General features: G+C 51.7%; 1 protein-coding gene across 2 annotated transcripts in view; it reads right to left on the bottom strand.

Moving 5' to 3' along the window:
- Positions 1-328: 328 nt before the first annotated feature.
- ANXA5 (annexin A5) overlaps positions 329-20355 on the bottom strand; it is an 846782-nt gene continuing 826755 nt past the window's right edge. For both annotated transcript variants that reach the window (XM_086962217.1, XM_086962218.1), the window contains exon 13: positions 329-964. In XM_086962217.1, coding sequence (XP_086818343.1) covers positions 902-964 — 63 coding nt within the window. In that variant the 3' untranslated portion in view covers positions 329-901. The remainder of the gene's footprint in view (positions 965-20355) is intronic.

Below are 20355 nucleotides of genomic sequence, written 5' to 3'. Positions count from 1 at the left end.
GCTGTCCCACTCAGCTCAGTTTTAAGCTACGTTTTGAAGTCTCATCACCACATTTTAGCATGTAACAGCGGTGAAAATTAAGAGAGAACAGAGTAAAAAAGCTTTAATGTTTCTAAATAGGAATGACCAGCCTCAACAGCAGTCAATGGAAATCCAGTAGCTCCAACACAAACTCAGCTCCCTTCAATGTTCTGGGACACACGGCTCGGTAGAAGAAAGAAGGTGGTCTTACGCATAAGGAAAGATCACTGCAGCAATCAAAGCAGACAAATGTTTCAAGTACAGTGTACTAACCCAGAACTCAAATTTAAAAAAAGAAATGCAAGAGTGCAGGAAGGCTTTTATTTAGATATACCCATTGGAATGTTTAGTAGACTCACTGTAGTAGCACCATGATACAATTCATATTTCAGCAGGGTTTAGAAGTTGTCAAGTGCTTTAAATGCAGAGAACAAAAGAAGACGTTACAAAGTAAGTATCCTCAACCCAGCAAAAACATCAAACTTTTCACTCTCAAGCATTTTAAAATAACATGATGTAATTATTGTGAGCCACTTGAGGAAGTTCTGTAACAGGATCACAACAGTAGCTATGCTTGAGCTTCACAGGCATAAGTTTCACTATTACAAAGGAAAATATATGCGCAAATGGTGAATGTTATGAAAACAGAGTAATTAAATTCTAGCATGTGCTGTGGCAAGTCTGTCCTACTTAGATTTGGCTAAGTTAAAGGAAGAAAGAGTAATCACTAGTGTAGCTAGTTTTTTTAACAGGATATGAAAGTAGGCAAGAAGTATATTAATAAATGACTAAGTAACTTGCAGATATAAGCTGTTTAAAAGAAGTGCTCAAAACATTTAGTGGCAGTTTAGAATGTACTTCTTTTGTATTTAAGAGCACATTAATCATCTATTCCACCACAAATCTGCAGTAGCGCGTTCCTGTAGTCACCAGAGGTATCACTCTGAAAAAAATTAAAAAGAAAAGCTGTTAGATAACATCTTTTAAATGTTTGTACAAATACACGATTAACCAATATAATTCAACGAGAGACAAGGGGTTACGCCAATGTAATTGAGTCAAACATTGTGTAAGGGAGACTTCCCAAAAAATCCCTAGATCTAAAAAATATTTGGGGCATGTGTGAGTTAATTTGTGCTTCAGAGCAATAACCCATACAACTTAGTTAGTAGGCCAGAGATGAGGACTGCCAGCCTTCCTATTCCATTTTTTTGTATAGATTGTATATACTAAGTTTATTTGCAGTGGCACTATTATGTACTCTGCAACTTTTGTCAGTACAAGTATGGTGCATACAAATAAAAAATTTACAAAAACAATTGTATTTGCTTTGGCTATTGCAGATGTTAAAAAATAAAACTACTTTAAAACACAAAAACTAAAGGTATGAAAGTCTGTTAAAAACTGAAATAATTTAAACATACATGAACAACCCGCTGAAGACACCTACTTTGCTTGCAGGACATGAACCAGCACAGACTAGAACACTTTATCTACGTCAGTCGACTAGCTGCTTCTGCTGCCATTTGCATAACTTGACTTTATTAGGACTTGACTTTAGAAAGGTATAGGGCAAACACTGCAGTAATATATATGATGTGGCAGTAATTAATCTGGTCTAGCAGCTGGAAAGGGATGTGTGAGGCAGATTGTGACCAACTAAGTGTTGATCAAAATGTAGACTATGGTACTGTACAGCAGTCTAATTCACAACATAAAACAGAATAACTCCTCCACACCAGATGGAGGACAGACTGTGCCAAGAATTGTATATTTACATGCAGTTTTCACAATGTAATTTTTAGGGGTCTGAAAAAATAACCAAAATGAAGCAATATTGCTTTTCCTCTAAAATAAATAAAAAGGGGACAAAAGTACTTTGCAAGACTCTGAAAGTGGACCATTCAAAGAGTTTAATCTGCTATTAAAAACATTTAGCCGACCTAGTGACAGCTGGAAAGAGAACCTCATTTGTTGGCAAAAAACATGCACAGCATGTGGACTAGAACAGATTTTTGCTGTAAAGCAGACTTCTCTGTGGCAGAGGTTTTAAAATTGCCAGTAAAAAATATTGTTCGCTCTCTAGCTGCACTTCCTAAGTGTATGCTGCTTTTTTACAACCACCTGTGATCCAGCTAAATTATCTAGTGATTAAAGCCTGGAAGGATAGGATCCAACATATTTTGGGAAGGCTTTATATTGTGCATGCTTTGGCTTCCTCATAATCAGCCTGTGTATCGTCCTGGCCCTGAGACAAGATTACCATAATTTCTTCTTTTGTCTGAATCTCTATTCAGACCATAGCCCTTTTGCACAGCCCTATTGCCTAGTGAAGACTCCCCTAATGTGAGTGGAAGATGGAGAAATATCTACACTATCTGCCCACAAGGGAAGAACAGCGGCTGAAGGTAGGTGTGGGTGGGTGTAGATGTATATGTGTTGATGGGGGAGGGTTTCAAGCTCTCTGGTTGGATGGACCTTTCCTATTTGATATCCTGGGCTCTAAGTGGGCCTTTCTAACCTCTAGTCCACGAGGTCTGGCCCTCATGGTATATTCCCCGCAGTTAGGGAAAAGGGTGTTAGGGAAGTGGGGGTGAGTAGGGTGAAACCCCAAACTAGAGGAGGGGTCCTCAATCTTTTCATCTCAAGTCTACCAAGCTAAGCTTTACTCATCCCATGGAAGGGTATTGCCTACAGAAGAGATGGTTGGGGGGTAGGAGTAGGGCCATGGGGAGCATTCTCGTGTGTGAAGTAGTATATAACCTGATTTACAGAAAGGGGCTAGCCAAGCATCCCTAAACTAATGGTTTGCCCCTCGCTGATGTGTCAATTGACACAAAAATGTCAGATAATTTACTTACCCGTAATCCTAGTTTTCTTCCTGGGGTATACTAAAAGTCATAAGCATTGAATAGCCGACCCTCGCGCAGAATTTCCAGAGCATTATACAAAAATACATTTATATTAATGTCAATTTAACCCAAATATAGTAAGCAATACCGTAAACCATACACAAATATATTATATACCTACACATAAATTGAGCTTAAACCACCAAATAGGCTACATTGCCAAAATTGCATTGGCTTTTTCATTTAAAATAATACTTATCTATTCAACATTTCTGTGACATAGAAACATGCACTCTTCAATGTTTCAACATAACCGCCAACGCTGCTCAATCTCCAAACATGTAGGTGGAGACTGGACAGGTTCGGGTGGAGGACCGTACCCTGCTGCTGCGGCAGAAGGTCCTCCTGAGGAGGCAGACGAATCGGGGGGGGGGGGGGGGGGGGGGGGGGGAAATCGACTGACATGCTGAGTAGCTCAGAATATCAGTAGCTTCGTGCCCAGTCTGGAGCCACAAGGATGACTTGGGCCCGGTCGTGCTTGATCTTCTTCAGCACTTTGGGCAGAAGTGGTATAGGCGGAAAGGCGTACAACAGCGTCGCCGAGCGAGTGCCGCCTTGGAAATTCCAACGTGCAGAACTGATGACATTGTGCGTTCTCTTCGGTGGCGAATAGATCTAACCAAGGCTCTCCCCACTTTTGAAAGAGACCTTGTGCCACGTCCGAGTTCAGACGCCTTTCGTGATCCATCATGCACCAGCGGCGGAGTTCGTCCGCCCTGGCGTTCAGAGAACCTGACAGGTGTTGAACCACCAGGTTGACACCCTGGTGTTCCAGCCTTCTGCTAGAGGCGCAGAGCCTCCTGGCAAAGGTTCCACGACCCCAACCCTTCCCTGTTTGTTGCAGTACCACATGGCGGTGGTGTGGTCTGTGAACACCTGCACTACACTTCCCCGTACAGAGGGAAGGCATGCCTTCAAGTGCAAGTCAGATCGCCCGCAGCTCCAGAAGGTTGATAAGGAGCTGGGACTCCGCTCCATCCCAGGAGAGACGCATCCGTCATCACTACGTGCTCCAGTTGGGGTAGGGGGGAGAGATCTGCCGCTAACCCAATCGCGGTTCGTGAGTGACTCGCAGAGCCCTCCGAGATCAGGACGTGGTCGGACAGGTTGCCCTGATGCTGTGCCCACTGAAACTTCAGGTCCCACTGCAGAGCCCACATCCGCCACCTGGCATGATGCACCAGAAGGATGCAGGAGGCCAACAGCCCCAAGAGCCGCAGCATCAACTTAACCGACACTTGGGATAAAGGCTGAAAGATCGGAATCAGAACCTGAATATTCCGAACCCGATGTTCGGGGGGGACAAACCCGAAACTGCGCTGAGTCCAGAACCGCTCCAATGAAAAGGAGCTTCTGAGAGGAGCACAGGTGTGACTTCGGTACGTTGATGGAGAATCCCAGCGAGTGCAGGAGGACGGTTGTGGTCTGGAGGTGGGGGATGACTGTTTGGGGCGAGCCTGCCTTCAACAACCAATCGTCGAGATAGGGGAAGTCTGAAAACCCTAATCTGCGCAGATGAGATGCGACCACCGCCACTTTCGTGAACATCCCTGGGGCGCTGGTAAGGCCGAAGGGGAGCACGGTAAACTGAAAGTGCTTGTGGCCTACTGTGAATCACAGGTAACGCCGGTGGGCCAGCTGGACGGGGATGTGGAAATACGCGTCCTGCAAGTCCAACGCTACCATCCAGTCTTCTGGGTCCAGGGCAGCTAGGACCTGAGCCAAAGTCAGCATCTTGAACTTCTCCTTCCGGAGGAAGCTGTTGACGCGCCGTAGTTCCAAGATAGGACGTAGGCCTCCTTTGCCCTTCTTGGGTACCAGAAAGTAGGGGGAATAGCAACCACGTCCTACTTCTGGCCCAGGAACGCGCTGGACAGCCCCCTTGGCCATGAGGGCCGTAACCTCCTCCTGCAGAAGTTGCAAGTGATTCCCCCCGACATGCGGTGGTACTGCAGTGGCATGGCCGGAGGGGTAGCCTCGAAGGCGAGGGAGTAACCCCTTTCGGACGATTTGCAGCACCCACTTGTCCGACATGATGGTGCGCCAGTGAGGGAGGTGATGGCGGACCCTGCCCCCCACTGGCGACAAATGGGCCTGAAAGCTTGGACTAGGAAGGCTTTGAGGCGGATGCTGTGGGAGTGGATGTGGACTGACCGGGCCTCTGACCCCCTGCACTGCCACAGCAGTTACCGCGACCACGTTGAGGTTGGTTCCGCAGCCAGTGGCTGGATGAACGTGTGGAGGCGCCCCTTCCTTGGCCACGAAAGGGACAAAAAACGGAAGTCTACTGGCGCTGACCCAACAGGCCCAAGGACTTGGCCGTAGCCCTGGAGTCCTTGAAACGCTCAAGCGCACGGTCTGCGTTGTCGCCAAAAAGGCGTCAGCCATCGAAGGGCATGTCCATGATAGTGTTCTAGACATCCCCCGAAGAATTAGCGGACCTCAGCCAGGTGTGGCGACGGATCGTCACAGTCGTGGAAATCGATCTGCCTAGCGAGTCAGTGGTATCATGTCCAATGGATGGAATACTGTGCTGCGTCCCGCCCCTCAGCAAGAGCCTAGGTGAGCCGTGTCTGTGCCTCCTCCGGACACTGAGGCAGCACGTCCACCATAGTATCCCACAGAGAGTGGGTGTGACTCCCCAAAAAGGCATGCATTATTAATGGACCACAAACCCAAGCTAACTGAAGAGAACAGTTTCTTCACAAACTGATCAAGCTTTTTGGATTCCCGATCCGGGGGAGCGGTCGGGAAAGCAGTCTGTGACGTAGAGGCCTGGATCACCAGACTCTCGTGTGGGGTGTACGGACAGAAAGCAGGTGTCGCCCGGAGCCAGGAGTTGGCGACGGGCCACATTCTGATCAACAGGGGGCACTGTGGAGGGATTGGACCAAGTGGCCATCAGAACATCAGTGAGGGCCTCATTGAACGGCAGCATAGGCTTCGAAGAGCTTACTGGCGGTTGAAGCACCTTGGTGAGGAGATTAGGCATCACAGCCGCAGCAGGGAGCTCCAGATCCAAGGCCTTAGCTGCCTTGCGGAACCCCACACCATATGTAGCACCCTCCTCCGTAGCCGCGGAGGCAGGAGAGATTAAACCAGTGTCAGGCGATGTGTTAAGACCACTAGCCTCCCCCAGCTCATCTGCCCAGTCCTGACTTAACTAGCACGGTCGTGCAAGAGGTTTCTCAGACCCCTCCCAGTCCTCCCTCCTCATCCGTGTCCTGATAAACATGCATAAAGGACGGAGCTGGGTCACAGATGAATTGCTCAATCACCAACGCCAGATGCGGCGCAAAGCGGCGCCGGACCCGGACTGAAACCGGGGACGTCGTCGTCCGAGGACGGCGTCGGGAGTGGCACCATAGGGGTCTGTGCCAGCGGAGGAGTCGTGAAGTTGACTGGCGTCGGCCGGGATCCAGCGGCGCCGGGACCGAAGTCCCCGATAGCACGCTAGGACCCACAGTATGACCCAAGAGGCCCAAAGGCGTGCCAGCAGGTCTTGAGGACGGAAAGAATTCTCATGGCCATGAGGAAGTCTCGGATCTCGCCTGGCATCGCATTGAGCTCAGGGAACTGAGGTTGTGGAGCTGGATGCGACTGCTTCAGCCGAGCCGCGTGGGGGGTGCCACCCAAACCCTCGGCCTAGCCGCGTGGGGGGTGCCACCCAAACCCTCGGCCGAGTCCCGTGGGGGGTGCCACTCAAACCCACGGCCGAGTCCCGTGGGGGGTGCCACCCAAACCCTCGGCCGAGTCACAGGAGGGGAGTCAGAAGAGCTATGTCGCCTCTTCGACTTCTTCCCATGCCTGAACTTACCAAAATGCGAGGACTTGGAACCCTACGAGCGGTGGAGGTTACGGCTCCACGACCGGTCCCTCTACTTCCTCCTCGAGCGGGACCTCGACCTGCGTGTAGAAGACTGTCAGATCTCGAAGCTTACGGGACCGCTCCCGCCTAGCCTTTGAGGTCAAGGCCCGACAGTCTGGGCACGACTTGTCGTGGTCGGCCCCTAGACAGTAGAGACATCAGCAGTGGGGGTGGTTACCAACATCAGTCGGTGACCGGCGTCACACGGCTTAAAACGGGCATCCCTACCGGCACCAGGAGTCGAAGTCAACTTGGAAAAGATAGTCAAAAAGACCAAAAAATGAGTCAAAAAGTGACTAAAGGTAGTAGCTCTTCCCGGATCTGCGCTTGCTGGCGCGGAAAGAATAATAACTGACGTCAGCGCGCTAGGGCGGCATCTAAGTCAAGTCAATTTAGCTTTATTCGAGATGGACTCATAAAAGCATAGAAATTCCATATATTTCAGAGATACTATCAATAAAAAATTTTAGAATATAAAAATGACATACAAATAGATAAAAACACAATCCATAAACAATCATTTAAAAAGTTTCTCGGTTGCTATATACAAAATGACTTATAGTTCTAATTAAATAAAAAAAAAGTTTACATAATCAAACTGGATAATTGTTCCTTACCAACAAACACACAATCAGCGGCGTCCAAGTATTCCGACTACGTCATCCGGCGAACACTGCGGCGACAGCGGACGAGGAGCCCTAGAGGACATCTACCGACGAGCAGAGTGTAAGAAAGTGGCTCCATATATACTGGACCAAAGTAAGGTACAGTGTGTATAATGTCCCCAATCTCCAGAGGTACAACAGGTTGAAGTCAGACCGGACCTTACTCTCTAAAGTGGTAGCTTGGTCGAGCAGTAAGGCAGTATCGGAGGACAGTGTAAAGCATTTGTTGTTCACACTCAGTCAGCAAAAGGTTCCACACACTCAAGAACTGAACTCTAGGCCAATTGTTTTTATATCAAAAGATAGTTGTTTTATTTTAGAACCAACAGGTATTAAAATATACTTTTCTCAATATGAGTGACTTTGGTAATTACTTTGCAGAGAGGCAATAGACTTGGTAAGTACAATAGTTACTGGGGTTGCAATAGGCAACACAATTCTGAACACAATTTAACGTTGAGCTCAATGGGTTTCCTATAAAAATGCAATTGATTACTGTGAGAAGTTGGCCTGATATGTAGTGCTCACTATTCTAGTGATCACTGTGTATCATTCCAAACGACCCTTATTGATGATTGGTTGTAAGTCAACCTTTAGACCAGCTATCCTAGTAGGATGGACAAGAGCAGTCTTTAGGCTAAACTCTAGAGGGCGTGTTAAGCCAGCTGTTATACCATCACATACACCCCTTGAACACCAAGTGAAAGGACACCACACAAGTGGTTATGAAAATAAACGTATATTTATTTAGAACACAACAGCCCTGGACTCTTTATGAGGACAGGGCGCTAAGCACAATACAAAGCTCTTAAAGAATTTCTGAAAGTCGCACAATTTACACAAATGCCCGAGGGGCACGAAAAACCATATACTCTAAAAGTGGAATGCGAAATTACTAGCAGGTAAGTACTACTCTAATAGGCTTTAGGATCGCTAGGACTGGACTACTGAACCTTCAGATTACGAGCAGGAGGCCTAGGGAGATCGGGTGCAGAGTGTGCACTCTCACGCGGGATGCGGGACAAAGTCTATGGATGCTAGATTTCGTAAAGTTAGTGTTATCGGACAAATCCGACTAGATAGAGCTGAAACGAAAAAGGATCTGGACACATGGATAGTTAAGCTATGCTGGAGCACCGAAATGCTGAGGTTACCTAGCCCAGGGGCTGCGGCTGCATAGGTCTGAAAAGACGTCGGGAATCCACGTTGCAGTCTATGGAGCCTGAAAGAAGAAGTTGCTGGCAGGCGACCAGTGATTAAGTTCGATGTGATCCAAGCCTGGATCGATGATGGAGGATACCTGTAAGCAGAGGGGACCACGTCCTGAATCACTAGCCAGTGATTAGATTGGCACCAGGATGGCACCGGACGAAGTCACCTCGACCAGGTGAGTGGGCGACGCTGGGCTCTGCAGTCTCTCGGACCAGGAGGCGTTGTCGGCGACCAGGATGGAGGTGCGAGCTGTCCCACGATGGTATCTGCTGTCGACGTCGCTGGACCCAGGATTGGGGCAACAACTCTTGGCAAATGTAAGCCCACGCGGTGGACTTAAAATGGCGTCTGGAGTGGACCAGGAGGGTCCGGGGTGCTCCTCTGTTGGAGGGGAGCAAGGGCCAGTCTGGAGCAACCAGACCAGCGGTGTTGCCGTCGTGGTGCGTCGTCAGGAGGGCTACAAGCCAGCAGGCAAGTGGCCGGACAACGCGGTGAGCAGGAAAGAGCAGAAGGGCCCCACGCAGATCTCGTGGATGCTGGGAGGCTGGACTTCGGTGCTGGAGCTGCTCAGGGTTAGGGCTTCTCAAACCCCAAAGCACTCACTCGAGGATCCCTCGGCGGTCGTGCTGGGCAACCGTCGTGCAGTCTTGAAGATGGCCGGTCCCTCGAGGTCTCGTCGCACCCACGGGTCTCAGCTGAGCTGACGATGTGGGTAGAGGTCAGAGGTGCCAGGGAAGCCGGGTCTCGTCGTGCTGGTCAGTCGGATTCCGGAGGAAGGACATGCAGCAAACCGCAGTGTTCTTGGATGGTGCCTGCGGGTGCAGGGTGACTACTCCTTAGCCACAAGGGAGAAATCTTGAGAAGAAGTCGAGAGTTCCTTTCGTAGAAAGTAGTTTCAGGATTCAAAGATGATCTAATTTGGAAGGGGGCCCGCTCCTATCTTTATACTAGGAAAAGGGGCTGGCACGCGACTAGATCCTGCCCATGGGTGGGACCAGGAAGGGGGGTGGTTACACCCCTCTCCCATGCCGGACTTTCCCCAGCTCAGGGGCTGGTGTGCCCCATTAACTGGTTCTAGCCGGCAGAGGCATAGTGAGCACCGGGGTGCCACTTGCAGTCACCTTCCTCTAAAGCCCTGCCTACCCAGGATACACAAAACCCTGTCTGGGATGGTGCTAGCACCGCCCCTGACAGGAAACCCTTTGTCCAAGCTCCCCTCGCTGGAAGGACTCCCAGCTGCAGGGGGTCAGACTTGTGTCTGTGGTGGCAGCATCCATTTTGTGATGCTGAGGCTTGAGTTAACTTTAACCGGGGTTCACAGTTACATACATGTCGTGTCCCTCAGAAGGGTGGAATGCTAACCCCGTCGCCAGAATTGGCGAGGGGTTAGTATTCCAATTCGTATGACACCTTACTCAACATGTTTTGATAACGCGATACCAAAGATAGCATATAACCGCGAGGATTATAATGCACTTAAGAGTATATGGTACGCGTTATCATGGAACAGCTATTAGGACTTGGTTCCTCAAGCTGCAAACGGGCTCAGCTCATGCCAGAGCACCATCTCACACGATTCCAAGCACTCTGCCTTCAGGATTGTCAAGGCCTGCCATAGGAGTGACTGATAGGAATCTGGGTGTCCATTTTAGGGTTAGATATAGGTATACTATATCTAAAGCAAAGGGTGATTACACCACCTTGCCCCAGCTGTTGTGCAGCCAGTTGAGTCAGATTTAGATGGTCAGCCAAGGGTGGCATAATACATGCTGCAGCCCCTGGTAGGCCCTGGGTACACCTATGCCCTGAGTTACAGGGTCTGATAAGGTAGCCCAGTACCAATTGGTAAATGCACCTAAGGTACATGGAATCCATTTTACAGAGAGAGCAGTAGGCCTGGGGTCCTGATTGGCAGGGTCCCAGGCCAACTAAGTCGGAAAACGAGCAACACACCAGGCAAAAAGTTGGGGGCAACCATAGTCAGGTATCCACCTTCATACAGTGCCGGCTAGTTATTTTCGAGAGGTGGTGGGGGTGCAGGGTAGTCTGTTATGGGAGGGCAGACCCCGTATTGCTTTAGCTAAACTGACTCTTCCGTGGTAGGATGGTGGTATAGCCCTGCTCGACATCAAGAGATACTATTGGGCTTCTCAGTTGGCAGCCATAAACCAAGGTACATATGGGCCGGTCGAGGACCCTGGATATGCGATGGATTGGTGGCTTCTCCCTGGAGGCAATTAAATAAAAGAGCATTATACACCAAGTCAGCGGGGGGCGTTTGACGGGACCAACTAAGCATGCGGTACAGATATGGCATGACGCTACTAGCTCTTTGGGATGGAGAGATCGATTTACTCTGGCTACCCCACTGTTCGGCTCGGATAAACTAGGCAAGCTTTGGAACTCGAAGGGTTTCGATAAGTGGGACTTGATAGGGATTGCACATATTGGTGACATTTGGGTCAAGGGAAGGATTAAGACGTTTGAGGAATTGCAAACCGAATTTGAGTTGAATAGAATGGAGTATTTCCATTATGCGCAAGTTAGACATGCGCTGAAAACGACGCTGCTGGCAGATGCAGACATACCCAAGGCCTCACCCCTAGAGGATAGAATCTTATCTTGGATGGTCACTTGCCAGAGAGGACTATTTCTCTGATTTATAAGAAACTGATTAATCATAGAGCAGACCTCCTGGTAGAACGGATAGATAAATGGACGCGGGATGGTATTGAATTAGAGGAGGACTGGCAATCGGCTCTGTCCTCTCCGAAGGAATTCGCGATCCCAGCACGGTTAAGACTTGTTCAGTTGAAAATATTACACAGGGTATACGTCACAGGTCCCCGTCTAGTTAGGATGGGGCTATCTGAAGAAGGTCTGTGCAAGCGAGGGTGTGGTCAGGTGGGTACGTTCCTCCATATCCTCTGGGAATGTCATTACATGGTAGAGTATTGGAGTAAGATCCACGACGTTATGCGAGAGGTCCTGGGGGTGACAGTGTTGCCGGAGGCAAGAAGATGCCTCCTTAATATCTGGGAGCCCACGGATCTCAATACGGCGCAAACCAGGTGGGCAACCCTGGGGGCAATGATAGCGAAACGAAATATAGCTCAACAGTGGGGATCCGAGAGGCAGCCCATGCTGGAGGGATGGAAAGAGAGCATGGACTGATGTATGTTCTGTGAAAAGACTGTTTACCAGGCGAGAGGCCGACCTCGTAAATGGGCATCTGTGTGGAGGTCGTGGAATCAATACAGAGGGGAGATATGTGTACCACCTGTGGACTCTGTTTTTGATATTCCTGTGTCCCTCAAATGGATAAGTGTTTTGCTTCTGTCTCTCCCAAATCCCCCCCCCCCCCCAACCCGGCTTTCTTTGATATGATGTAATATTATGTTGGAAGGGTTTTTCCTCTGTACTATGCCCTCATTTGGATGCCTTGTTTAATAAACAAATAAAAAAAAATGAAGTACAGTGTGTATTGAGTCCACAAACCCCAAAGGTATAACAGAGGTTAAAGTCCGGACTGACCTTACTCTCAAAAGTGGTAGCTTGGTCGAGCAGTAAGGCAGTACCAGAGGGCAGTGCAAAGCATTGTTGTACACACTCAGTCAGCAAAGGATTTCACACACTCAAAGACTGGACTCCGGGCCAATGGTTTTTATATACAAAGATACAGTTGTTTTATTTTTAGAACCAACAGGCATAAAAATATATTTGCTAGATATGAGAACTTTCATGTAATTACTTTGCAAAGAAGCAATAAAGTTGGTGAACACAATAGGTACAGGAGTTGCTGAAGGCAACTCAAGTCTAGACACACTTTAGCATTGAGCTCAATGGATTGTTACCATAAAAGTACAGTTGATTACCGTACTGATTACTTTAGTAGTTCCAGGACTAGATCCGAGATTCAGTCCTGGGGTCTAAGCTGAAACCAGATTAGTGAAACCGTTTTAGTTACTGTGGTGAATTTTCATGAATATAAAGCGGTTTTAAAAGTTCACACTTTGAAACTTTTCAATGACAATCTGGCAATGTTATTCAATGGGAGAAAATTCAGGTTGCAGGTAAAGTATGATCGAGTTACTTTTGTAATCCAGTACTGGGCTTCTAGGGCCAGCACTGGGGTCTGAACGTAAAACAGGTAGGTAATTGCGTTTCAGCATTTCGTATGGTTTTTAAAGAATTTCAAGTATTCAAAAGTAGGCACTTACAAGAAATTTCATAGAAAAGCAGACAATGGGTTCCTAAGGAGAAAATACAGATTACTAAAACCCGGTAAGAATTACTTTTGCGGTTCAGTACTGGGCTACAAGGTACAGTACTGGCTTCTCGCCTATTTGCAGGTGAGTACTTCGGAATTCGGACTTCAGCTGATTTTATATAAATATTTGCAGTTTTCAAAACTACACATTTAAAACATTTTAGAGTCAAAATGGGTCAATGTTATCCAATGGCAGGGAAGCCAGTTACCGGTGAGTACTTGGCTGGTGAAGTTAAGGTTCCGGGTATAGACTCAGGGGTCCCCCAGGGTCAGGTAAGTACAGTCGGTTCCGTTCTAGCAGCGCAGGGCCGGCCAGGTGCACAGGTAGGCCCAATTATATCCAATGAGGGAAAGGGGGCCTTCGGTTGGTGGCTGCTGGCTATGGGAGCTGGGCTCTTGGTCACTTGCTCAAGGTAAAGGGGGGGTGGGGGGGGAGGAGTAGGATAGGACAAAGGTGGCACAGCCAATGGCACTTGGGCGGCTGGATGCAGAGTGCTCTTGAGCCGCCGTCGGGTGCTCAATGTTATCCAATGGGAAAGGTCAAAAAGTAACAAAGGCTGCAGGCTCGGGGACGGAGACTCTCCAGGGCGACCAGCACTTCCAGAGGTAAGTTGGGATCTTGGAATACAGGTAGGTACTCCAAAGGGAGGCACAGGGGGCTGTAGGGCGCCGGGTGCAGGGGTGCCTTTGGGTGTCGGAAAAGCTTACCCTCGGCTGGTCGCAGTTGGGGTGGACCCTCGTACTGAGTCTGCAGGCGTCTGCTGGTTCGTCGAGGAGGGTCTTTGGGCACTGGACTTCGGGTCTCAGTTGCCAGGGGGATGTCCTCAGGGTCTTGGTTTGGTTCCCGGCCCGGGCTCGGCGGGTGCAGAGTGGACTGGGCCGGAGATTGCTGGTTGGCACCAGGTGGGTTGTTGCAGCAGAGCCTCTGCTGATGGGAGTCCCAGTCTTTAAGAGGGTCAAGGCAGTCAGGTCCTCCAGGTGTCCCAAGGTTGCTGTCCGCAGGAGTCGCGGAGATTAGGCAGGAGCAGGTTCCAGAATCGACAGGCCGGTAGGGCTGGGGCCAAATCAGTTGTCATCCTGTTAGCAGCTGCACGGCAGGTCTTCTTGATCTTCCTTCTTTTCGTATCGGGATCTAAGGAAGAAAGGTTCAGGCAGCCCCTAAATACTGAATTTAGGGGAGTTACAGGTAGGGCAAAGACTGGGGCCAATGGATCCCTTTCCTGGGTCGAGTACACCCCCTGGTCTGCTCCTCTCCTGTGGGAGGGGGGCAGGAGCCTAGCTGGGATTGGGCAGGGCTCCCCATCTACAAGATGGCCGGGGACCAGGGTCGTGCTTCACCTAGTCTCCCCCAGCTGAGGGGTGGGGTTGGCACAGGCTGGCACACCCCCCTTCCTGACATAGGTTTTCCCGCCAGTCTTCCGGCCAGAGTGGGGGTTAGAACTGGTGGAGGCCAGTTCCTGGGTACAGCAAATGGTCTGGAGAAGCTCACAGAGGAGGCATGCCTTTGAAGCTTCCTCCTGCCCATCCTGGGGGAGGAGACCTAGCACCAAGCCCAGGATGTGCATTGTTGCAGGCCCAGGAGAGCGGGGGCTCTCCAACCAGGGGTCTAGCAACATGTCTGCTGTGTGGCAGCCTCTGCAGCCACTCAACCCAGACGAACAAGTTACTTACCTTCGGTAACGATATATCTGTAAGAAACAGTAGTTTGTATTAGATTCCTTACCTTAGAATATCCCCAGGCGTCAGTCTGGATCCGGAAACTTTTGCGTAGCAGTACCCCTGCGCATTGGTAGGCGTCGTCTGCAGGCGTCCCCTGCGGCTCCGCGTCAGTCGTTGGCGGCGTGCGCCGTGATGACGTCGCTGGAGTATATAGACGCAGCCTCCGCGCGCTGACGTCAGTTCTTTGTACACAGCTTTTCCGCGCCAGAACACGCAGAGCCATGTAAGAACCAACACTGGTGCCATTTGAAACTAGGGCCCTGAAAGGGATGTCCTTAACCCTATGTATCAGTTCGCAGAACGGGGAGGATGGGTGGGGCGGTAAGGAATCTAATACGAACTACTGTTTCTTACAGATATATCGTTACCGAAGGTAAGTAACTTGTTCATCTGAAAGAAACAGGTTAGTATTAGATTCCTTACCTTAGAATAGATACCCCAGCAATACCAACCCCGGTGGTGGGTCTGCGAACCAATACAAGCGTACACCAGAAAGTCCTGGAGGACAGAACGGCCAAAGAAGCCATCCCTCCATACTTGACTGTCCAGGCAGTAGTGCCTCGCAAATGTGTGCAGCGAGGCCCACGTAGGAGGCTCCTTCCGAGCAAAAGAGTAGCACGCTTTGATGCACAGAACGACCCACCGAGAGATGGTCCGTTTATGCACCGCCCGTCCCTTCTTCACACCCACGTAGCCAACAAACAGTTGGTCATCCACCCGGAACTGGCGTGTGCGATCCATATAAAATGAAAGCGCACGTTTTGGGTCCAGACGATGGAGCCGCTCTTCATCCTTTGAAGGATGCGGAGGCGGGAAGAAGGAGGGTAAGGTGATGGACTGCCTGATGTGAAAATCAGAGACTACTTTGGGCAGGAAAGAAGGTCTAGTTCTCAGAACCACCTTGTCTGGATGAATGGACATGAAAGGAGGTTTGACAGAAAGAGCCTGGAGCTCACTCACTCTCCTGGCAGAGGTGATGGCAACCAGGAAGGCCGTCTTTAAAGTCAGGAGATGGAGAGGACAGGAATGAAGTGGCTCAAAGGGAGCACACATCAAGAAGGTTAGAACCAGGTTCAAGCCCCACTGAGGCATCACAAACGGAACAGGTGGATACATGTGTGTGATGCCCTTCAAGAATCTTGTTACAATAGGGGACTTGAACAAAGAAGGTTGATCAGGCAGCCTCAGAAAGGCCGAAAGGTAGCCCTTGATAGTGCCCAGAGCAGAGCCCTGCTGGGCAAGAGAGAAGAAAGAGGAGAACCTCGGAAAGAGGGGCAGAAAGAGGGTCCACAGCCTTTGCTGTGCACCATGCCACAAATCTGTTCCACCGGCAGGCGTATACCGACTTAGTGGAGGGACGCCTGGCTGCCAGAATCACATCACAGACTTCAGGAGGCAAGTCAAATGGCCTCAACTGTCGCCGCTCAATCTCCACGCATGGAGGTGGAGGCTGGACAGGTTCGGGTGGAGGACCGTCCCCTGCTGCTGCTACAGAAGGTCCTCCTGAAGGGGCAGGCGGATCGGGGGACCGACTTACATGCTGAGTAGCTCGGGATACCAGTACCTTCGAGCCCAGTCCGGAGCCACAAGGATGACTTGGGCCCGGTCGCGCCTGATCTTCTTCAGCACTCTGGGCAGAAGTGGTATAGGCGGAAAGGCGTACAACAGACCGCAACTCCACTCGCGCCGAAAGGCGTCGCCGTGCGAGTGCCGTCTTGGAAACTCCAACGAGCAGAACTGATGACATTGCGCGTTCTCTTCTGTGGCGAATAGATCTAACCAAGGCTCTCCCCATTGCAGAAAGAGGCCTTGCACCACGTCCGAGTTCAGACGCCATTCGTGATCCATCGAGCCCCGACGGCCGAGTTCGTCCGCCCTGGCGTTCAGAGAACCTGCCAGGTGTTGAACCATCAGAGTCACGCCCTGATGTTCCAGCCATTGCCAGAGGCGCAGAGCCTCTTGGCAAAGGGTCCACGACCCCACCCCGCCCTGTTTGTTGCAGTACCACATGGAGGTGGTGTTGTCCGTGAACACCTGCACTACACTCCCACTGACTAAGGGGAGGAACGCCTTCAGTGCTAGACGAATCGCCCGTAGCTCCAACAGGTTTATATGGAGCCGGGACTTCGCCGGAGACCAGATGCCTCTGATCTCTGCCTCTCCCAAGTGGCCTCCCCAGCCCTGGAGGGACGCGTCCGTCACAACGTGCTCCGGTTGGGGAAGGGAGAGGGATCTGCCTCTGACCCAATCGCGGTCCGTAAGCCACCACTGCAGTTGTCTCGCAGTGCCCTCCGAGATCAAGACATGGTCGGACAAGATGCCCTGATGCTGGGCCCACTGAAACTTCAGGTTCCACTGCAGAGCCCGCATCCGCCACTGGGCTTTTGAGAGGGACACAGGTGTGATTTCGGCACATTGATGGAAAACCCCAGCTCGTGCAGGAGGTCTGCCGTCATCTGAAGGTGGTAGACGACTGTCTGGGGCGAGCCCGCCTTCAACAACCAGTCGTCTAGGTAGGGGAAGACTGAAACCCCTAACCTGCGCTGATGGGCTGCGACCACCGCCATCACCTTTGTGAACAGCCGCGGGGCGCTGGTAAGGCCGAAGGGGAGCAAGATAAACTGAAAGTGCTCGTGGCCTACCGTGAACCGCAGATAACGCCGGTGGGCCGGCAGGACGGGGATGTGAAAATACGCATCCTGCAAGTCCAACGCTACCATCCAGTCTTGCAGGTCTAGAGCAGCCAAAACCTGAGCCAAAGTCGACATCTTGAACTTCTCCTTCCGGAGGAAGCCGTTGACGTTCCGTAGATCCAAGATAGGACGTAGGCCCCCTTTGCCCTTCTTGGGTACCAGAAAGTAGTGGGAATAGCAACCACGCCCTACTTCTGGCCCAGGAACGTGCTCGATGGCCCCCTTGGCCAGAGGGCTGTAACTTCCTCCTGCAAAAGTGTCAAGTGGTCCCCCGACACACTGTGGTTCTGCGGTGGCATGGCTGGAGGATTGGTCTCGAAGGGGAGGGAGTAGCCCCTTCGGACGAGCTGCAGCACCCACCTGTCCGATGTGATTGCGCGCCAGCGGGAGTGGTGATGGCGAACCCTGACACCCACCGGCGTCACATGGGCCTGAAAGCACGGACTAGGAGGATTTTGAGGCGGATGCTGCGGGGGGAGGTGTGGTCTGACCTCGCCGTTGTCCCCGACCGCCCCCACGGCGGTTTCCACGGCCGTCACCGCGTTGATAAGTTTGTTGCAGCGCGTGGCTGGCAGCAGTGTGGGACCGCCCCTTCCTTGGCCACGAAAGGAGCGAAACGAACCCGTTTGCTGGCGCTGGGTCGAGAGACCCAAGGACTTGCCCGTGACCCTGGAGTCCTTGAAGCGCTCCAGCGCGTGGTCCGCTTTGTCGCCAAACAGGCGGCTGCCATCAAACGGCATGTCCATCAAGGCATTCTGGACATCTGCCGAAAAGTTGGCGGATCTCAGCCAGGCGTGGTGACGAATCGCCACCGTCGTGGACATCGCTCTGCCCAGCGAGTCGGTCGTATCAAGACCACACCTGATGGAGTATCTCGCTGCGTCTCGGCCTTCAATCATAGCTTTGCCGAGTTTTGCCCATACCTCCGGTAAGCATTCCGGCAGCAAGTCTGCGACCGTATCCCGCAGAGAGTGGGTGTAGCGGCCCAAGAGGCACGCGGTGTTGCAAGACCGCAGTCCCAGACTCAGGGACGAGAAGACCTTCTTTCCATACTGGTCGTACCTCTTGGATTCCCTGTCGGTTGGGGCCGACGGCAATGCGGCCTGGGAAGTCGAGGCCTGGATCACCAGACTCTCAGGGGTGGGATGGGTGGACAGGAACTTGGGGTCATCCGTACACGGACGGTGGCGTCTGGCCACGTTCCTATCAACAGGCGAACCTGAAGCGGGCCTGGACCACGTGCCCAAAAGAACGTCAGTCAAGGCCTCTTTGAACGGCAGCAGTGGCTCCTGTGGGCATGACTGCGGTTTGAGGACCTCAGTGAGGATGTTAGTCCTCACGGCCGCGACGGGGAGCTCAAGGTGTAAGGCCTTGGTAGCCCACTGAATAAGCAGCCCCCTCCTCCGAAGCCACGGTAGGAGGCGAGACAAAGCCAGGGTTAGGGGAGTCATCTAGACCACTGGCGTCACCCAAGTCACCCGTCCAGTCCACATTGTACTGACACTCATGTGTCAGAGGGGCCTCAGACCCCTCCCAATCCTCTCCGTAATCTACATCCTCATCATATTCGGGATCAACACAGTAGACCGGCTCCCCGGGGTTCACAGGCCCCATCGGCGTCGGACTCTGCGTCTGGCGACGCAGGTCCGACTCCGTGTCCGGAGTCGGAGAGGGTATGGGGGCGGCGCCGGAGAACCGGCGCCGCGCGGGGACGGTGTCGGGGGCAACCCCGATGGAATCGGCACCGGAGAGGTCGGCTGGCCAGCCGGCGTCGATCCTGAAGGCCCCTGCGGCGCCTGGGCCGGAGCAACCGGTGGCGTCGAGGCAGGAGCACCCGACCCGCTAGGGCCCTCGGACGGGGGCACAGGGCCCGAAGGCGCAGTAGGCCCCGTCGGAGACAGTTTCCTCATGGCCATGAGGAACTCCACTATCTCCTCGGGCGTCGCGCCTTGCCCAGGGACCGTAGGGTATGGAGCAGGCCGCGCCGGCAGCTCACGCGGAGCCGCGGGGGTGGGGCCACCCGAACCCCCGGCCGCATCACGCGAGAGTCGGGGGTACGATGACGACGCCCTGACTTCTTGTGTTTCCTACCCGAGGAACCAGAGGAATGGTGACTACTCCCGGAGCGTTCGTGACGGCTCCGCGACTGCTCCCTAGACCTCCGGCCGGACCGGGACCTCTCTCGACGCGGGGCTGACACCCGCAGCTCGAGTAGCTGATGGTCCGTGACCGACATCGTGCGGTTGCAGTCATCACAGTTCTTAAAACCAGGCAACCTACCGGCACCGTAAGAAGAATCAAAGATCAAAAAACTTTGGTCAAAAGACCGGAGTACTGCACTTCTCGGATCTGCGCTAACTGGCGCGGAGAAAAGAAGAACTGACGTCAGCGCGCGGAGGCGGCGTCTATATACTCCAGCGACATCACGGCGCAGGACGCCAACGACGGACGCGGAGCCGCAGGGGACGCCTGCAGACGACGCATACCGACGCGCAGGGGTACTGCTACGCAAAAGTTTCCGGATCCAGACTGACGCCTGGGGATATTCTAAGGTAAGGAATCTAATACTAACCTGTTTCTTTCAGATATGGATTGTAGATTAGGATTTCAGAGGGCGTCTCGAAGATGCCCTCTGGTGCATTTTACATTAAATCTCACACTGGCATCAGTGCAGGTTTAATTTGCTAAGAAGCTTGTACCAAACTTGTCAGCCTTCAGTGTAGCCATTATGGTGCTGTGGAGTTCGTAATGACAACCTCCCAGCACCATATACTCTTAATGGCATCACTGCACTTACAGTGCCCAGGAATGGTCCTGGGTACTGTAGGAGCACAGGGCTCATGCACCTGTGCCCACACCTCTGGCATAGGGCACCCAGCTAGAGGGGTGACTGAAGTATGCTAGGGCAGTGGTTTTGTGGTCATGGCACTCAGGGATGTGTGCCATGTCGACTCTTGGTTTAGTTCTGTACTTAGGCACTCAGCCTGCAAAGGCA

This window comes from Lissotriton vulgaris, chromosome 3_1 (assembly GCF_964263255.1).
Source record: "Lissotriton vulgaris chromosome 3_1, aLisVul1.2, whole genome shotgun sequence".
Taxonomy (NCBI): domain Eukaryota; kingdom Metazoa; phylum Chordata; class Amphibia; order Caudata; family Salamandridae; genus Lissotriton; species Lissotriton vulgaris.
This window is presented reverse-complemented; position numbering and strand designations above follow the sequence as displayed.